The sequence below is a fragment of the Trachemys scripta genome, chromosome 11 (genome assembly GCF_013100865.1).
Source record: "Trachemys scripta elegans isolate TJP31775 chromosome 11, CAS_Tse_1.0, whole genome shotgun sequence".
In the NCBI taxonomy this organism is placed as follows: domain Eukaryota; kingdom Metazoa; phylum Chordata; order Testudines; family Emydidae; genus Trachemys; species Trachemys scripta.
In genome coordinates, this window is record NC_048308.1 from 60,767,943 (window position 1) to 60,787,123 (window position 19,181).

General features: G+C 45.7%; 1 protein-coding gene across 6 annotated transcripts in view; it reads right to left on the reverse strand.

Annotated features, from left to right (window-relative positions):
• Positions 1 to 19,181, reverse strand: part of PLEKHM3 (pleckstrin homology domain containing M3) — a 117,716-nt gene that overhangs the window by 68,032 nt on the left and 30,503 nt on the right. For all 6 annotated transcript variants that reach the window (XM_034785810.1, XM_034785805.1, XM_034785807.1 and 3 more), the window contains 2 exons: positions 17,995 to 18,930; positions 1,457 to 1,602 (listed from right to left, as the gene is read on the reverse strand). In XM_034785810.1, coding sequence (XP_034641701.1) covers positions 1,457 to 1,602; positions 17,995 to 18,930 — 1,082 coding nt within the window. The remainder of the gene's footprint in view (positions 1 to 1,456; positions 1,603 to 17,994; positions 18,931 to 19,181) is intronic.

The window sequence follows — 19,181 nt, forward strand, 5'->3', positions numbered from 1 at the left end:
TCAAGGTCTCTTCCAGTCCTATGACTCTATGAGGACTCTGAAGATTAGGACCACGAGAGCAGGTAGAGAAGAACCCCTGCTTCTTGAAGGACTTCAGCAGTCGTAAGGGGGGGCAGCCAGGAGGAGAAGTGTGGCACCGTGAGGGAAGAGATGGAGGTGGTTTCTGCAGATTTGAAGACGTGCTGTGGGGGGGTAACAGACTGAGTAGGCGAGACATGTGAGTAGGGGACAGATGAACTATCAGGAATCCGGGCCTGCAACAGAGCTGGTCTCTGGGCAATCTAACGAGGACAGCTGGCCTGTAGTCAGCTAAATGATTGGCTACAGGGCCTGATGGGTGACATAGGCGCCGATTCCGTGAGTGCTCCAGGGCGGGAGCACCCACGGGAAATAAAATAGTGGGTGCTCAGCACCTACCGGCAGCCCCGCCACTCAGCTCCTCCCTCTCCCTCCCAGCGCCTCCTGCCCGCAGCAATCAGCTGTTCAGCGATATTCAGGAGGCGCTGGGCTGGAGGGGAGTGCGGGGGCAGGAAGAGGTGGGGCAGGGCAGGGGTAGGAAGAGGTGGGGCGCGGGCGGGAACAGCTGGGGCAGGGATGGGAGCTTGGGGGAAGGGGTGGAGTTGGGACGGGGTCTGGGGTGGAGTGGGGAGGTTGAGCGCCCTCCAAGAACTCAGGAAGTTGGCGCCTCTAGGTGGGAAGAGTCAGCAGACCAGTTCTTACGCCCAGGGCCGGCTCCAGGCACCAGCCCTCCAAGAATGTGCTTGCGGCAACACCTGGAGGGGGGCAGCGCTCACCCAGAGAGAGTGGAGCTGCGGCCGGGCTCTCTGCCCTTCTCCCAGCGCTCCGGCCGGTCGGGGAGAGCGGGGCCCCGGCCGGGCTCTCCGCCCTCCTCCCAGCGCTCCGGCCGGTCGGGGAAAGCGGGGCCCCGGCCGGGCTCTCCGCCCTCCTCCCGGCGCTCCGGCTGATTGGGGAGAGCGGGGCCGCAGCCGGGCTTGGCGCCCTCCCCTGCTGCGCTCCCCGCCGGGGGGGAGCGGGGGGCGGCGGGAGGCTTTTTTGCCTGGGGCAGCAAAAAAGCCAGAGCCGGCCCTGCTTACGCCTAGCAGCAGTTCGGCGGCTGCTTAAAACATTTGCCCACAGCTGTTATGGCTCCTACATCGGCTTGTTCCTAGCCTGGTTCCTCTTCGTTCCAGTCCTGCTCCTGCCTTGTTCCTGACTGGGACCCAGCCCTGTTCCTGCCTTTCCTCAACCCAGGTAACCCGGCTCTGACCTTCAACTCCGACTTCCGACTCTGATTCCCGCTCCAACCACCGGGCACGACCCCTCTCATCCAGGTCAGGAATGTGATCGACTGGATAATATTAGTCGATTATAAAATTAGATTTTAACCTTCAGCATCATTTGTGTTTCTATTACATGGCAATGTATTTCTTCTCAAACCAACACGCGTGAAGATTACCTTGTATTTTGAAGTGTCCCAGTTATGAACCAGTCGCGCGGGGATTAGAAAGTTGTCGTCCACATGGCAGGTGCTGCAGTAATACCATCCGCTGTAACTGCACACCTTGGCTTTTCCATTGGACAAGCCTATAGAGCGCTGACAACCTGGGAAAAGGAAAGAAGAAAATAATATTAATTTTGTATCCTTTGCTAGTAATGTTTCCTTGGGTGCGATAAGGGAGTAACTATTAACCACCTCCCAGATGAGAGCGGTTTTAGAAGATGAACTGTTTCATATCCCTTGCAAATACCAGAATTCAGGATTCTGCTCCAAATTTCAAAAATGTCTACTAATTCTGGGCACCCAACTTGAGAGACCTACACCTGATTTTCAGAGGTGCTGAGCAGCACCTACAACTCCAAACAACGTCAACGGGAACCGTGGGTACTCAGCAGTCCATTCCTACCTGTCTCAAAGCTGGTCACTCAAATACTGAGGTCCCCTCAGAGTTTTGACCTGACATACACACAAAAACAACGCACCTGGAAAATCACTGTCTCTTTTGTTTTTTATGGCCCAAATCCTGGGTTCAGGATTTTGAGTGTCTACCATAAGAACTGCCGCTACCGTAAACATCTGAAATTGGTTAGGAAGTGCTGTTTTGGGTGGCTGTCAGATTGTGAGATGTTTCAGGGCTTAAGGGTGAATCTCAAACTCCAGTCTTGGTGGCCAAATAAGGAAAGAGAGGAACAAGGGTTGCTAGCTCCGCCTCAGACTTTACTCTGTTTGGACAATATCAGCATCACTCTCATTTGGTTTTAGTCCTGACAAATGAACAAACACATTTTCCTTCAAAGGGATTCACTCTTGTCATCCCCTCAAATCAGATGTTGACTTTTGTTGTTTACTTTTGAAAGAGAGTCAACATTGTAATTTTCAGCAATATTTTTCATTTGAAAAAGGGACAGTTCTGCAAGACAGCCATGATCTAGAGCAGTGGCTCTCAACTTTTGCCTTGGTGACCCCTTTCACATAGCAAGACTCTGAGTGAGACCGCCCCTTATAAATTAAAAACACTTTTTTATATATTTAATGCCATTATAAATGCTGGAGGCAAAATAGGGTTTGGGGTGGAGGTTGACAGCTCGCGACCCCCCCATGTAATAATCTCACAACCCCCTGAGGGGTCCCGACCTCCAGTTTGAGAACCAATGACCTAGAGAATACTGCTTGAGCAAAGCCTTAATACCATGTCTTTCATACAGATGCATACCACCAACTTGCATAACATCATTTATTTGCGTACTAGACCCTCCCACCCAGTGCAAAATCCTTCATCTGTTGCTGACTGAATGAGTGCAAGCTAGCCATCTTCTAACAATGGGCACTGAACTGGCATACAATGGTCACACAAGGGGCACTGAATTGGCACGTACAAGTAAACCACACACTACAATGGCAAACAATAAGTACCATATTAACAACAGGGAGGACTAGTTTTATTAATTAGATGCCATGGGTTGTTGTAAACGTATATACACTGGGAAGGATACATGGGTATATTTCTTCTTTTCCCTTTGTTGTGCTTATTACACCTCTACCCCGATATAACGCTGTCCTCGGGAGCCAAAAAACCTTACCGCGTTATAGGTGAAACTTGCTTTGATCTGCCGGAGCGCGCAGCCCCACCCCCCTGGAGTGCTGCTTTACCACATTATATCCGAATTCGTGTTATATCAGGTCGCATTATATCGGAGTAGAGGTGTATTAATAATCACTTGTATTAGGGTAGTACTTATTTGTATTATCGAGTGCCCAATCAGGATCAGATCATTGTGTACCCACACAGTGAGAGACAATCCCTGTCCTATAATCCACGGCCAGGTCTACACTAGACTCTTTTGTCAGTATAACAACATTGGTTTGGGCCGTGATTTTTTACTACATCTGTGCCAGCAAAAGCCCAAGTATAGATGCAGCGCTTTTGCCATTATAACTTATTTCATTCGGGAAACAAGCATAAATTACCCTGGTAAGCTACATGTACACTAGGAAGATTTGCCAGTACAGCTAGACTGGCAAAGGCAAATCTTTTCCAGTGTAGTCTAGACCTAAATTAAACAACTTCTCCTCCCCATCTCAGTATTTGATGCTACTTTGGCCGTGTCTACACTAGAAAAGTTTTGCTAGCATAGCTATACTGGTATAGCTGTCCCAGCAAATCCTCCTACTATAGCTGTTTTCATTACTAAGAACATGGGCATGGAACAGGATCTTTGTTGCCAAAGGACTGGGTGTGCTTCTGCCACATACTGCCATCACCAAGTTCCTGTGACATCATAATGAGTTGCTGTGGAGATGTCTGTGAGATCACAGAGGATGTTAAGGAACTTACGTTGAAAACCGCAACTCATGCAAGTAGTCTATTGAACTCAATAAAGAGATTTGTGTATACAGGTTTGCAAACCCCCCAAATCAGCAATTAGCAACAGGAGCAGATTAACTCCTAAGCAAGAAATATCTCCTACTCATGAGCTACAAGGGGAGAAAAACAAAAACCTGAAAACGTGATACATCCCGTATCAGCAGAACTTCACTAACGAACACTTTCCAAAGTGTCCTATGAGAAGTCGGCAATTCTTGAACATGAACTAAAATAACCAGCTTATCCACTCTACTTTAAGGGTAGAACAAGCCTCACAAAAAGGTTATTATTAAGAACAGGCCCTAAGCATAACTTACTTGTGACAGATGAATATAAAAGAAAAATACTTCTTTCAGCTGAAAATTAAAAAACGCAATTTTAAAAAGACAATTAAAAAAAAAGATATAGCACTTATTTCTGGTCCCAAACTAAAAACATGACGCACGGGCATGCTATGATCAGGATGGCACATAAAATGAGAAGTCATAAATTATTAACAACAACTCTCATAGAACATTTTCCATCCAGACATCTCAAAGAGAGTTACAAAAGTAGATATTATGTCCATGTTACAGATGGGTAAACTGAGGCACAAGGCCCACTTTTTCAAAAAAAAGTGTCTACTGATTTTGGGTGCCCAACTTGAAACACCTGAGAACTGATTTTCAAAGGTGCTGAGTTCCCATGCTTGTATTTGAAATCCCTGGGAGCTGCAGGTGGCAAACACCTCTGCAAATCAGAATTTATCTGTCTTCCAAAAATGGTGGCACCCAGAATAACCAGAACCTTTTAACAGTCTGGCCTTATAGTAAGTAACTTGAGCAACATCACACAACTAGTTAGCGACAGCGCTGGAAATGGAATCCCATTTGGTGTCTCCCCGTTCCTGAGCCCTCAAAACTGGACGATTCTCCTTTCTGTATGCCCACAACACTGCTTTCCTTTCCAGTATCAGAACAATTGATTTGAAACATGAAACAATGAAGAACATTTACCATGACTGGATGACACATAAATTTAAACTAAGGACAAATTTGGGGCACAAACACTTTGACCACATCCCTTACAACCAGCCCTTGGTAGCAAATTTACCTCGTCTAAGAGACGAGTAAATCTGATGTGACTATGCAATTTTGTAGCCCTAGAAATAGTCCAATATGTTCATATTCCCATCTATGCACAACAAACATTTATCTGGAGCAGGACTGCCAATTTGTTTAATAAACTGCTTCCATATTAACCAGTTTACAAGAGTTTCCACATTATACATAAAAACACAGCGAGACGTGGCAAAGTTAGGTAGCACACCTAGGTGGTGAACTCTATAGATCAACCATACCACTAAAAAAAATATGTGTGTTAATACATAAAGGTGCAGTGTTAGAACAGCTGAAGAGATTTAAAAAAAAAAAAGTACACTCTGTTTGTCTGACATGCCATTCTATTAGCACTGAAAGATGCCAGTAGAATGTACTCCCTGTTGCTATGGTACCGATGTTTTTAAAAGCATAACAGAGGTAAGTCTTGCCTCTCTGAAAAGAAAACACAGAAGGACACCCCTCCTCTCAAAGGGCAAGATGGAGAAGTCTGATTAAAGTGAACATGCACCTTTCCCAAGCAGAACGGTAACAGCTCATAAAGTACGATAATGTTTGATTAGCAATACACCTCGGTACAGTAAACACTGCAATGCCCCAGCCTTACAAAAAAGCAGCAGCGAAGGATCTAAATCTTTTTTTGCCATCAACTGCCTCAGAATTTCAAATCTCAGTGTGAGCACAGAAGATTCAGAGTTTGTGCACTAACTAGTTACAGTTTCTGCATTTATTACATGTAGCCTTCTCTTATAAACTGGATGAAATACAGTAACATGCGCGATTTTATTCTCTTGAGTTCGTACTGGCTGATATATTCATGCGTGGTGAAGCCACGAGTGAATTATACAGGCCACTCCCAACTGAGCGCCACTAAAAGCTTTATAAACATTACAGATGATCCGGTATTTGCCAGAAACACTATTCTGGAAAGTTTCCCAAGTCTTACTGCAACTGTGTTTTGTATCTCTCCACATAGGACGTTAGTTTGCATTAGTACCTTGAGACCAACTAACTGGGTGGAAGGAGGAAATAAATTAAACCATACCTCTGAGAGTTCCAAAAATGATCTCAAATAATTTCACTACAAAGCAGGATGTCACCATTTTAAGGCCTATCGTCTTGCAACGTGCTGGAGCTAGACGCGAACGCCAGTCTGAACAAAGGTTCCTTAAGACAGTCCTATTGCAAGTCACTGAAGCACTCTGCAAATCTTTACTTACAGGAGCAGTTCTCGCTCATGGTTTGAAATCAATGGGACTGCTTATGTGAATAAGGCTTACTCACCCGAGGAAATGTTTGCAAGATCAGGCCTTCAAGCCACACCGTAGAGGTTTTGAATGTGATTTAAATTATGCAGAAGACCCTGCTGGTGATGTCAAACCTTAGGAGAGAAGACTCTGTGCCAAATCCCAGAGATCAGCCCAACTAATTGCAAAGGTGGATACGTGGAGCTTAGTTAACCTCAGAGTTCTTGGTCCTCCAGTTCCTAGAGACGCCTTGGGTGGGCGGACTTAAAGCAAGAGTCTTGTGGGTCAGAGATCACTCCCTACATCTCTGCTGAAGCACATGGTGGCTGTGGCTGTTCTCTCTGCTCCCATAAGAGGCTGCAAATGGTAATGTACGAGAGGATTCTCAGTATGTGGGTCTCAGGTACACTCCCTGTATGTGCTGAAATCTACATTCCTCATCTGGCAACCTATTTGCTTATTTATTTCTATGTAAACAACAGCTAAAAAATGTCCTTCCAAGTCTGTAGGCACCTAAGACACCATTAACAATACAATGCATCTCAGCAGCATTAAAGTGATCCATTCAGCAGGAGCTCAGCCAGCCAGTCACATGCAAAAACACCTACCCAGCCCCCACCCGTCCTCAAGGTTTTACTTTTTGACTCTCTCTCATTCTACCTTTCACGGGGCAACGTAAGTCACAGGGTTTCTCATCTTAATGCATAGCTATTTACATCGGCCATTCTTATTGGACGACGGAAGGGATATGGGAATAAGTCCTAATTTATTGAGGTAGAACACAGATTCTAACTGTGACAGACTTCACATTCGTCTAGGTAGTACCCTCAGCCCTCTCCACACACTCTCTCAAACAGACGTCTTGGGCAGCATGCCCGGAAGGTCACCAAATTCAGGCTACTTCGGACCAAAGGTAGGAGCAAGTTCCAGCATCCCGGAGCCCACACAGAGAGTGCCTGGCCAGCCACCTCCTCTATTTTATAATGAAGGGGATCCTTCCAAAGGAAAGCCATTTCCGCGAAAGCAGCCATCCGTTCTTGTACTGTTTGTTTCGCCCAATCCAGCCACTCTTGTCCTGCTAGTTTCACATTTGTTTTCCAGGTCCTCGGAAACACATTTCTGACTTGGTTACAGTGTATTTCACACGACGCTGCAGGTATTAGTGTCCATTACAACCTGCGCATTCAGAACAGCCAAGTAAAATTTGCACACATTGCTTTCTTTCTGGATCTGGCCACTGCCACTGTACCTCTGTTTTCCTCCACCTTATAGGCTTTGCTCCATGAAAATCTCTTTCCTTTCCCCTCCTTGAACCATGCTATTTGCTGTGTTTCATAATGATGGTTATTTCTACAACTCTTTCAAATCAAGTTATGAAAGCAGTGGATTCCTTTGATGTGACATGGTTCAAAGCGATATAGAACGACAAATATATTTCTGTGGCATACACCAATTATGCTATTTGGGGTTTTTTTTTAAAGGAGGAGGGGAGAAGGGGCAGCACAGGGTTTAATGCCTTTGAAATCCAGACTCTGCATCTAAGGGTTAGAACACAAAACCTGCCATCACGTTCGATGGAAAAGAAGGCACTGCCTTTTCCCAATGGTAAACCCTCCGAGGCTGAGTGAGAGAACGAGGGACAATTGACCTCTTTAAGGAGACAGTGTTAAGTGAACAAGGGTCTTCCTGGTGAGGGGAGGGGTTAGAAAACATAGATTGCCCCCTCGCACCTCTGCCCCCCCTCCCCACAAAAGAGACTTAGCATCATACATTCGATTTCCTAGCAAGCTCATTTTTAGATTTGATGCACAGGTATGAACCCCTAGAGGAGAAGGCAAAGGAGGGGGAAACGTACTGTCGTACCTGAACCATCCCTGACTACTGGGTATTGGAAAATAGATATGGCTGGGAAACATGTAGCTGTCGGTATGGTATTTGCAATGGGGGAAAACAAGCACCACCCAAAAGCTTTCACCTCAAAAATGTCAGAGAACATTGGGCTAGTCCTGAATAGGAAGGCGAGGGAGGAGAAAGAGGGGCAGCAGAGTGCTGTGTAGAGCGGTGAACCGTTCTGGGCTTAATAATGTCTCTGCCGGCAGATTCGCCACACCAGTGTCAAGAGGTTTGTTTTCAAGTTCTAACTTTGCGGGAGAAAAAAGCCCAAACAAACTGGATGACACAAGAATTCATAATGCACATCTTTCCTAGGGCCAGGGTAATGGCGTGCTAGAAAAGGGGGGCTCGTGGTTAAGGGGCTGGGCTAGGATACAGGTGACCTAGGTTCAGTTTCTGACTCTGCCACAGACTTCCTGTGAGACCTGGGGCTTAGGTGATTTTCCAATCTGCCCAGGGAATTTGGATGTCCAGTAATGGGAACTGGGAATCTAAATCCTTTAGGTGGCTTTGAAACTCATCTGATGAAGTGGGTTTTAACCTACGAAAACTTATGCTTAAATAAATTTGCTAGTATCTAAGTAAGGTGCCACAAGTACTCCTCGTTCTTAATCTCTTCGTGTCTCAATTCCTCATTTGCAGTGGGGACCGTACGACTTCCCTACCTCACAGGGGTGTGGTAAGGTGCTAGATTTAAAAATTTTATTAAGATGATGTTAAAAAAAATAGTGAACAGAGTTTGAGCATAGAAGTTTCTGGTTATCAGGGAATAACATACAGATTATCGAGGGTGCAAAGTTTGGTTTAAGATAAAGTGGCATGAGGAATACATAATCTGCAATATCCCCGATTGGGGGTAAAAGGTTGATGGGTCAAAGTACAGACATTAAGATATGAAGTTCATAAAGTGGCTATGTTCGGGTGTGGATAATAATGAGTGGATATGATGATGAGGATGGATTGACCCTCATTTGGTGAGATTTAATGTTTAGGGAGTTTATGGTTCCAGTTCATATGATCCAACGGAGAAGGTCACTTGGTCTCTTTCTCGTAGTGGGAGAACGATGTCACTCTGGCTCACGCCTCCTGGTACTGTCGGTGGCCGGTGATGTGCTCGATGTAGATGTCCCTGGACCATCGGATGGCGTCTGAGACCATGAGGCGCCGCATGAGACGTGCGTAGTGTCGACCGATCCCGCAGGTCCGCAACACACGCTCGTTGCAGGGGTCCCACTATGATAATGACAGGCCTAGAGTGAACTAGACAGACAAGTGTACTATTTTTTTAAGCCTCTAGCACGCAGGGGCTGGAAGAGCTCTGTAGCGAAGCAGAAAGGGGCAGTCTAGCTTTACACAGAACACTGTTTTCCTTCTTTTCATCAAGTGCCCTGCTCAGTGTCAGAAGAACGAGACTCTGTGATCTTGTCACATCCATGACGTGGAGTCAGAAGTTGACTCATTTAGAAACAGTGTAAAGGAGAGGAAAGGAAAATGGCACAGAGTTTGATAAGGCCACCTCAAGTTACCATCTTCCAGTCTTCTTTAGCAGTGGGTGTCCTTAACTTTCTATGTTCTTAGCAATGTGAGTGATTCATTCCCAATAGAACGTACACGCTGCCTAGCCAATACTCCCAGTCCAGCAGGCAGAGGGAGAAATATAATTTAAGAATAACAGAAAATTATATCCCTGATCCTGCAAATGTTTACACCCACGTTTAACTTTACACATGCGAGTAGTCACTTTGCAAAGCTCCTCACGTACATAGAGCTAAGCATGGGCAATAAGCATTTGCATTATCAGGGCCGCATGGGGTATTCAGCTGAAAAAATGGTACTTCACTCAATTTTCATTTTTGCTCTGTGGTTCATTGAAGGGGCACTTAGCCCCCCCCCCTTTTCTCATCGACTTTCAACTCATTGTAGGCCTCATGGTTAGCAGAGTTTGTGTTCTTTGATACAGTGGCTGCTTATTTAGAGAGCCTCAACAGTACTTCAGTTTAGATGCTAAGGGTGGTTTTGTACTTCTATCTTGGGTAATTGCTGCACTATGTAGTGTGTGGTTATTAAAAGCAAATTCTTTTTGTTTTGACAGATCTGTTCAGGTGAATTTCCTCTCGTTAGTCACCATGTCAGTTATAGTATTTGCACGTATATTTCATTTAGCAACAAAGGTATGCTTAATGCTTTACAGATGCATATGAAGATTTATGGCCTGTTAACTATCCATGTAGTAGTCAGCCTGTAATTTGTTTTGATGAGTGAAAGCTGCCTGGATTGACTATCCCGATTTCTCAGCCTGACAGAATAAAGTCATATCTCATAAGATTACTTGTTTGGAAAATGGAACCCCTGAGGCTCAGAAGCTCTCTCTAAATTGCTCAGTTTTCTGTTGCGGTTCCTTAACTGTTTTCCTGATGATGCCTCTCCTATCACAACGCGTGAGGGAACAGGAAGTTTACAGATTCTGCTTTTGCGGTGCTAGGGTGGTTGTGTTGGTCCCAGGATGTAGAGACATACGGCGGGTGAGGTAATATCTTTTATTAGACCACTCCTGTTGCTGAAAGAGACAAGCTTTTGAACTTACGCACAGCTCTTCTTCAGGTCTGGCTGAAGAGCTCTGTGTAGGCTTGAAAGCTGGTCTCTTTCGCCAACAGAAGTTGGTCTAATAAAAGATATTACCTCACCCACCATGTCTCTCCAAGACACTGCTTTTGGCATTTGCCTGGTCAGACATAACAACATCAACAATAGATGCATCTCATACACTCCAGTCTGACGAAGTGGGTATTCATTCACGAAAGCTTATGCTCCAATACATCTGTTAGTCTATAAGTGCCACAGGACTCTCTGTTGCTTTTTACAGATCCAGACTAACACGGCTACCCCTCTGATACTTGATACGCTCCAGTGGCACTCTAGTCACACACAAACTGGGTCCATAGGATAAACGGACCCAAAACTACATGAAGTGAGCTGTGACCGTTCTGTTATAATGTTTATAATGGCTCCAAAGGGCTTGCAAATGCAATGCAATCTCAGTCATACTCCTGAGGTTGCAAAAGCATCACTGAGGGCAAACTGTGGCCCTGCAATGGGAACTTAGATAATAATTCTGTTTGTGATGCTCACCTCAGAACAGAACGCAGCTCATCCTCCCAGGACTGTGGATAACAGGAGTAAAAACTTATTTTTGTCAGAAGACTAAAGAGATGATTCTGCACACATGTAGCAGATCACAAAGAGAGCAGATTGAATCGGATGTCCGTTTTACAATCACTGTTCAAAGCCGAATCACATCTTAGAATTGGATCAGAAAGCTCAGCTGAACAAACACACCCTGCCTCTAGAAACCAAAAGAAAATGGCTTCTGCCATCGCCTCGTTACATGGGGCATGCTTAGCCAACCAACACCGCAGGAGAGCTATCGTGTGATACGGCCTCTGTGATCTTCCCAAACAGCAGCATTCAAACTGCTAGTGCACTGATGACCAGTAGTCTCACCATGTTTCTAAATATTCACCTCAGAGGGGCTCTGCCAGGGGGCCAGGATAAATCCAGAAAGATCTAATCGCACACCAAGGCAAAATTACTCCAGTATCCATCCGAGAATGTGACAAATTGAGCTTTCACCTGCAAGCCACTTCAGAATCCCATCAGGTAGTCCTTCGCCTGGAAAAGCCCCCAGAAGTCAATGGCTTTGTCCAGACTAGGTGTAGCTAACACCTTCCAAATTCTAGACTAGACAGGGACAGTGGAGTTTTTGCATGAGTACAAGGAATGCAGGGCTGAGCCCTAAAGGTCCCAAACCCACTTCCGCCGAACTCGATGAAAGTTTTTCTCTTGATTTCAAGGGGCTCTGAAAGGGCAGTTATACACCCATGAGAAACCGTGGTTTATAAAGCACCATTACAAATGCAATTTTTTAATGCAACACACTCTCATAGGGAGCATTATACTCAGAAGAAGGGGAGGAGGAAAAATCCCTGGAATCTTGGAGAGACAGAGAAATGAGATCAACTGAGGTGAAGCTAAATAGAACATAAATTGATGTGTACAGCACTTAGATACCACAGCGGCAGATGCCTTAGATAGGTAAGATTGAGGGGCTGCTGGCTGTAATTAATGAAATCGCAATAACCTGGGGCTGAAGGTCTTTAAAAGGACATTCTGATATAATATTATCAGTCAAACAGCTTATTGAAATTTGGCCTGTAGTGTTTTTAATTCAGTAGATAGGTGCTACTGAATTTCTAGGGTGTTACAACGACTTACAAAGCACCTGCTGAATTCAAAGGATGGGCACCTCTAGCTGTCCACTGGCGATTGTTTTGATGAAAGTCAGACCAAGTCAGTACTGTAGCGGGATTTTTTTTAAGTGACTAAATAGTTTTGTGAACAATAATATTTGCTGGTTTGCCGGGAAATTAAGGGTAAACATATTTCATTCTGCAAGAAAAAAACCAGCATTTTCCCAACCCGGGGTGGGCTCCACACTAGCGCTAAGTGGCAGGAAGAGCTGCAGGACCTCGTTTCTGCTCTGCCAGATCCCCCCGACCAGTGCAAATGTGATCACAACATAGCCATGGGTAAAATGCCTCCTGGAAAGCCACCAGCCTTCCACCTGCTGCTCCTGCGTGGCCTCTACAGGAGCAGCTCATGCATACAGAGTTGCAGGCTCCCTGGCCCAACCCTTGCTTTCTGCTCTCAGTGGGGAGAGCACATGCAGCCAAGTCTATGGAGCCCCAGCAGCAGCGTGTATCTTTCTGGCAAGTGTGGGGACAATGAATGGGAGTCGCCTGGCAAAGCAGGAAAGAGAACGGCGGGAGGGGGGAAAAAAAACGCAAGGATGGAAAATAGAAAGCTACAACCATAAAGATACTAAGCACATTTCGCATCAGGGTGGAACGCACATATTCATTAGGACTGGCAGTTAGAGCTGCGTGTGTTTCCTTTTATTAATCTAATTACAAATTAATTGTAAAAAAGAAAAAGCTGCAGAGAGGAAAGAGACCCCCAAAGGAGAAAGAGACTAGTAACTATGCCAGAGCACAGTGCAAGGAGACCAGGGAAAAGGCAGCTCATCTCACCAGTCCATTTCAAAACTGGGGGCATGACAAAAAAGGGCTAGGAGCCCCAGGCGTAATCTGATCCCCCTTAGGTCTGTGGGAGAAGCTCCTTCCTTTCCCCTTGACCCCACAGTACTGAACAAACAGCTGGGTGCTTCACGACAGGGGGTGGGTATCTACACTATCCTCTGGAGAATTAGCTACTAGCCACTGCCAGATTCAGGACACTAGACTTGATGGACACATGCTTTGATCCAGGCTGGCAAATCCTATATTCATAATCTGATCAATTCAGGGATTTTGCCTGTATCCAAACGAAGTAACTAAATAGTGGATCTATCTGTGACACAACCCATTAATGGAAAAGGACCTTGTGACCGTGTAAACTTTCCCCATATCTGCCCATTAAAAGCCAAACCATGAAGCATGACATTTACTAGCTTGGAACCTGACCTGGCAAAGCACTTAAGCAGGTGTTTAACTTTATGCACATGGAGCAGATTCACCTGAGTTAAATTATGCATGTGCTTAACAGAGGCCTCAGGCCTCTGATCCCATGTGATCATCTAGCATGTGAACCATGTGAACCCTACACCTGTACAGAGTTCCACATATTCACCACCAGTGTGGGCACCTGTGCCAGGGAATCGCAGTGCAGGATCCGGCTCCTGGCTTGTAAGAAGAGAGTCTAGGGGCACATTAATTAGAGACCGAGGAGAGGCTGACTTTTTGGGGCCTAAGGAATGTGTAGCTCATCCCACTTTCTCTCCAGAAAATATGCATCTTCGGGGCCAAAAATTTGTACACACAACAAAGCATATAAAATATATGCAGTCTTAAAAATCTCCACTCCCTTCTGACCCTTTTAATCAACAGCCTACATATTAGCTCCCTATCTTGAAAACCCAGTATGAGAAATGGAATGCCCTGCCCCACAGTAAGAGGGAGAAACCAGGGTGGGGGAAACCTCTTGCATGCACAGACCAAGCTAAGGCATCAGTTCCCACCAAAGGAAAACTGTTTTTTTTAAACTACCCTTCTCACCCCAGCACATCAACAATCTGACCCCCCTCCCTTTCCCCTCCACCCCATGGCTATGTCTGACACTGCTGCCCTGGCTTATATCGATGGTTGGAAAGTGCTAGTCAGCCCCCAAGATAAACCTGTCAAAAGCTAGGCACAGAGATTCTCATTCTTCTCTACCTGCTTGTGAGTGTCAGCTGTTTGTCTGGGAGCTGTCCCTGAAAAGCTTTTAAAAGGGGAAGGGGGGTAGAATGTGGAGTGCAATTCAAACAAAAAGAAACTCCAGACAAAGAAAGGGGGGGGAACCCCCCCCCATCAAACCTCCCAACAAACTTCTTTATCAGAGGTTCATTGTCAATCAATTAGCCAAGGCAGCAGGGGTCTGTAGGGTGGGCGGTAGCATGGCAGACAATGGACTGCCCTGTTGTATTACTGTTTAATCACTTTTACTAAATAAATAAAGCAGCCCCGAGGTGCTGTCATGTCAAGGGAATTTATAACAAAAAAACTTCATTTTTCATTGGTCATTACTTTTTTCCCTGCAGGACAAGAGAGGGTTATTACTGTAGCCTTAAGTTCCATCTTTGTGTTGCTCGCCTTTGATTCCCACTCGGACCCTGCCACTTTCCGGCACTAATTTGGCAGGCTGAACAAAGAAGGGATTTGTACCTCCTGTAAGGTCTCAATTAGGAAAGGCTTCTGCTGTATTATGTGCCATTCAGACACGACACAATGACGGTAATTACAGGAATTTGCACTAAATGGCTGAAGAATTCACAGCAAAACTTCCCCCCCCCCGCCCTTCTTTCCAAGCTTCCCCGTCCCAGCAGCCGGGGTGGGAGGGGGGGGTAGGGAGGGAAAGCTCTTAATGCCTGCAAGATTTAATTACCGACAGCAGTCCTGTTAGGTTAAACAGCAGCCTATGAAGTAAAACAGCAGAAACCGTCTATATAGCAATGAAGATGCATAGACTCATTATTCCCCAAAGTCTCCTCAGCACGAACTTTTCCTCCCTGAAGCAAACAGGATGGAATTTTCCCAGTTATTATTCATTATTATTATTTATTTGTATTGTGGTAGCAGCTAGAGGCCCCAAATCCACTCTCCAGGACCCCGGGGGACAGGCACAGCCCACAATGAAAAAAGACAGCACTAGGGACATAAATCCTTCTCTAAAACTGGATGTGATGTATGGGTATATTGAAATTCAAATTAAAATTACGCCCAGTCGCCTGATTCTCAGTCTCAGAGATGCTGGGTGCCCATAAATCCTACTGTGGAAGCTATGCTTGTTCATCACCTCTGAAAAATCTGGCCATGGGAGCACAGGAAATGTCTAACAAGTAAGCGTCAAAGCTAGTCTTCACATACAGTTGTACCGGTGCAGCTGTAGTGTTTTAGTGAAGACACTACCTACGCCGACAGGAGAGCTTGTCCTGTCAGTGTAGTTAATCCACCTCCATGAGAGGCAGTAGCAAGATCGACCGGAGAAGCTCTCCTTTCACCATAGCACTGTCTACACGGAGGGGAGGGGAGGGGAGGTTGGTATAACTGTGTCATTCAGGGATGTGGGTTTTTCACACCCCTGAGCAATGTAGTTACACCGAGACAGGACTGTAGTGCAGACCTGGCCTCAGAGTATCATGAAAGCTATACGCGGTTTTTTTAAAATAAGACCATAAATTAAAAACAGCACTCACGCCCCAACAAGGTCAGAGTGCTTTATTTCTGTGGGGAACATCTGAGTGACTCAAGATGCAATGTAGCATGTTTCAGAGAGGAAATCCATCCTTTCCCACACAAAAGGCTGTTCCCACAGGATAAAATCCAGAATACCCAAAATACTTCTCAAATTAAAGACAACAGGTTATTTGTTGCTCTCCCATGGCCTGATCCCGCTCCTGCTGAGGTCGCTGGCAACACACTCATCAGCTTTCTTGGAAGCAGGGCAGCACTGAAATGGTGGCGCTAAAGGAGAGAACGTTTCTTTACTGAATTTTGTTTTAAGTGAAGAGAATTAAGAAGAAAGGAAGAAAATGAAGAAGAAAACCCTGAAAATATCTTAAAATGAGACTACTGACTTTGCTTCCCCTGGAGTTTAATAAACCCTGACTGCTGGGTAACAGATTAGAGAGACAAGATAGGTGAGGTCATATCTTTTAATGACCAGCTTCTGCTGCTGAGAGAAACAAGCTTTCCAGCTGACACAGAGATCTTCTCCAGCTCCATGTTACCTCGAAAGCTTGCCTCTCGCACCAACAGAAGTTGGTCCAAGAAAAGATATTACCTCACCCACCTTGTCTCTCTAATATCCTGGGACCCACACAGCTATAACAGCACTGCATACAGGTAACAGATTACACAGATCTCTCTCAGGTCCTTGTATGGCTCCCCATCAATGTAGTATCTGAGGCCCAGAACCTCAAAGGCTATTTAGGTTCCTAACTTCCACTGATTTCAACAGAAGATGGGAGCCTAAATACCTCTGAGGATCTGGGCCCGAGTGCCTCACTATCCATAATGTATTTATCCTCACAACACACATGAGATAGGGAAGGGCTATTATCACCATTTTATAGATGGGAAGTGACAAGTGATTTAGGTGCCTCCATTGTTAGATGCCCGACTTGAGACATTTTAAAGGGGCCTGTTGACTGGGGGAGGGGGGGAGGCATGTTCAGCACTTTCTGCAAATCAGACTCCTTTAAGTTATATTAAAGTAAGCACCCAAAACCTAATGCACCCCAAATCAGAATCACTTTTGAAAATGTAGGTCTCTGCTAGTCATGCCAGGCTGCGCTATGAGTCAGTGGCAGAGTCAGAACGAGAATGCAGAATTTCTGACTCCCAATCTTGTGCTCTAACCACTGGACAAGACTTCCTCCCTATGAATCACCTAAACCTCCAATGAAATGCAACAACCACTTCACAGTAACACAGCACAAGCTGGAACAGGAAGTGAATAATACTTGTGTATTCAGCTGAGGCTAAAGGGTAAATCTTAGCTAGGCAGAATATGATTACTCAAAGTGGAATTGGTCCTGGACAATGGCTTGACACCCTACTCTTACAAAAATGCTGTAGGACGTTTACACCTAGAAGTTTACACCTTTCACCTCACATGTTGGGGGGGACTCCACATTCACTCAGAGGGAAAAGCACTACCTACCATCTCCGCTTCCTGCAGCCCCTCAGCATGCTTTTGAGATCCCCCATCCAATACCTACCCAAACCTGCTTAGGATCAGAGATTGCATGACACCACATCACAAAGTGTTGTGCCTTCAGGCCTTATTGCCATTAAAATAATGCCTTTGTTATCATTAAAGGAGCACCTTAGCTCCAGAATTTAGCTTCAGCATTATTTCTATTACATTAGCGCCATCAGAAACCAGACCCCATTGGGCTAGGCCGTGCACACGCGCACAGTAAAAAGAGCCAAAGAGACAACAATCTACCCACATGCTGAAGGGGTTTACAAAACCTGATATGATGGCAGATTTTCTTACAGTTTCTGTGTCACTGTAAGCCGCAGTGACTCAGAGAGAAGAGCGCCACCGATAGCACCACTCCTTACAACCCCTTCTGTTTCACTTGAACATGCCCCACTCTGCGGCTAACCAGGCCAAAACCAGCTTAGTTTGCCAGATCTGAGGCCTTCACAGCCTGTGGCGTTACAGGGATGGAAAATGAGTGCCCATTTCTTGGACAAATGTGCATGAATCCTTACAAGGACTTACAAGCAGTCGGTCTTTTATCCAATATAGAGTATGTGAGAGCAAAGCCACTGCAATGGAGTCGCTTACCTGCACACTTGAAGCTCTGGGCCGTGAGTCCTCTTTCCAAAGACAACGTGGTCAGAATGCTCAGAAAGCTGGTGGTCACAGACTGGCGCTTGCTCTGCCTGAAGTCTCTCCCCAGAGGCTGATCTCTGGCTTTGTTTCTGAGAGTAACCTGCAGGTTTGGACCTAAACTTCTGGCTGCGTTGGCAGCAGATTTCAGGGCCTCCATCCACTCCTGTGCCCTCTGACGGGTCTCTGCACGCAGCCGGAGGACATCTTGAGGGAAAATGACCTGAAAGCATGAGTCACAGTCATCCAGAATATCTGTCTGGACAGTCAGGCACACGTCAATGTTATAGCTCAGGAGAGGGTCTTCATCGAGACTCCCGGGCTGAAATGCCATGAGACAAGATCTGCTTAGTACAAAAGTAAACGCTTTCCAGTTATTCTGGACCGTCAACCTATAAAGAGTCCCTGACCTGAGAATGTTTTGGTACTCCTTTGTATTTTGGCTCAAAGCTGTACACTGGAAAAGCTCAGCAGGCTTCTTTTGTAAGCCATGAATCTGGGGAAGGTCTCTGTTGTTGTCCAGCTTCTGGGAGTCCTCTAGGTTTTCCTGCTGCCTCCTGAACGTTGGCGCAGAGGAATGCCCCACCTCCCAAAGTTTCTTCCCCCAGTCCAAAGTCTCCCACGGCGACTCTGCCTTTAGCTGTAGCTGGGAGTTGTCCGACAGAACGGCATCCACCATCTTTGTTTCAGTGCTGTCTGTGACCGTGACACTTTGGAAATGTGAAAGCGGATACACGGTAGGAAAATTCTGGTTGCCGCTACTGTCGAGGTAATACAGGTACAGTTTGTGTGGAGAGAGCTCTGCATAACAGGGCTGCCAGTAGCTGTCATGGTCCTTTCTAATTTCTAGGTATCCCTTCTTCAGAATATTTGGGAATGTCAGTTTGTGTTCTGGAAGAAACCAAACAAGACAATTACTCAATTCTTTTCCAACGATTCACTCTATAGTCATTCTGGCTCACAGCAATTGCCCAGTATTCGTGGGCACACCAAATGAAGTATTATTATATTTCTGAGGGGAACTGGTATGACTTGGACAGTCTTGGCCCAAATAAATATTTGCAACAGGGACATATGATGCCGGAGAAGCAGAGCTTGACGCATCCATGCAGCCAACTGCAGAATGGCATTGAGATGAAATG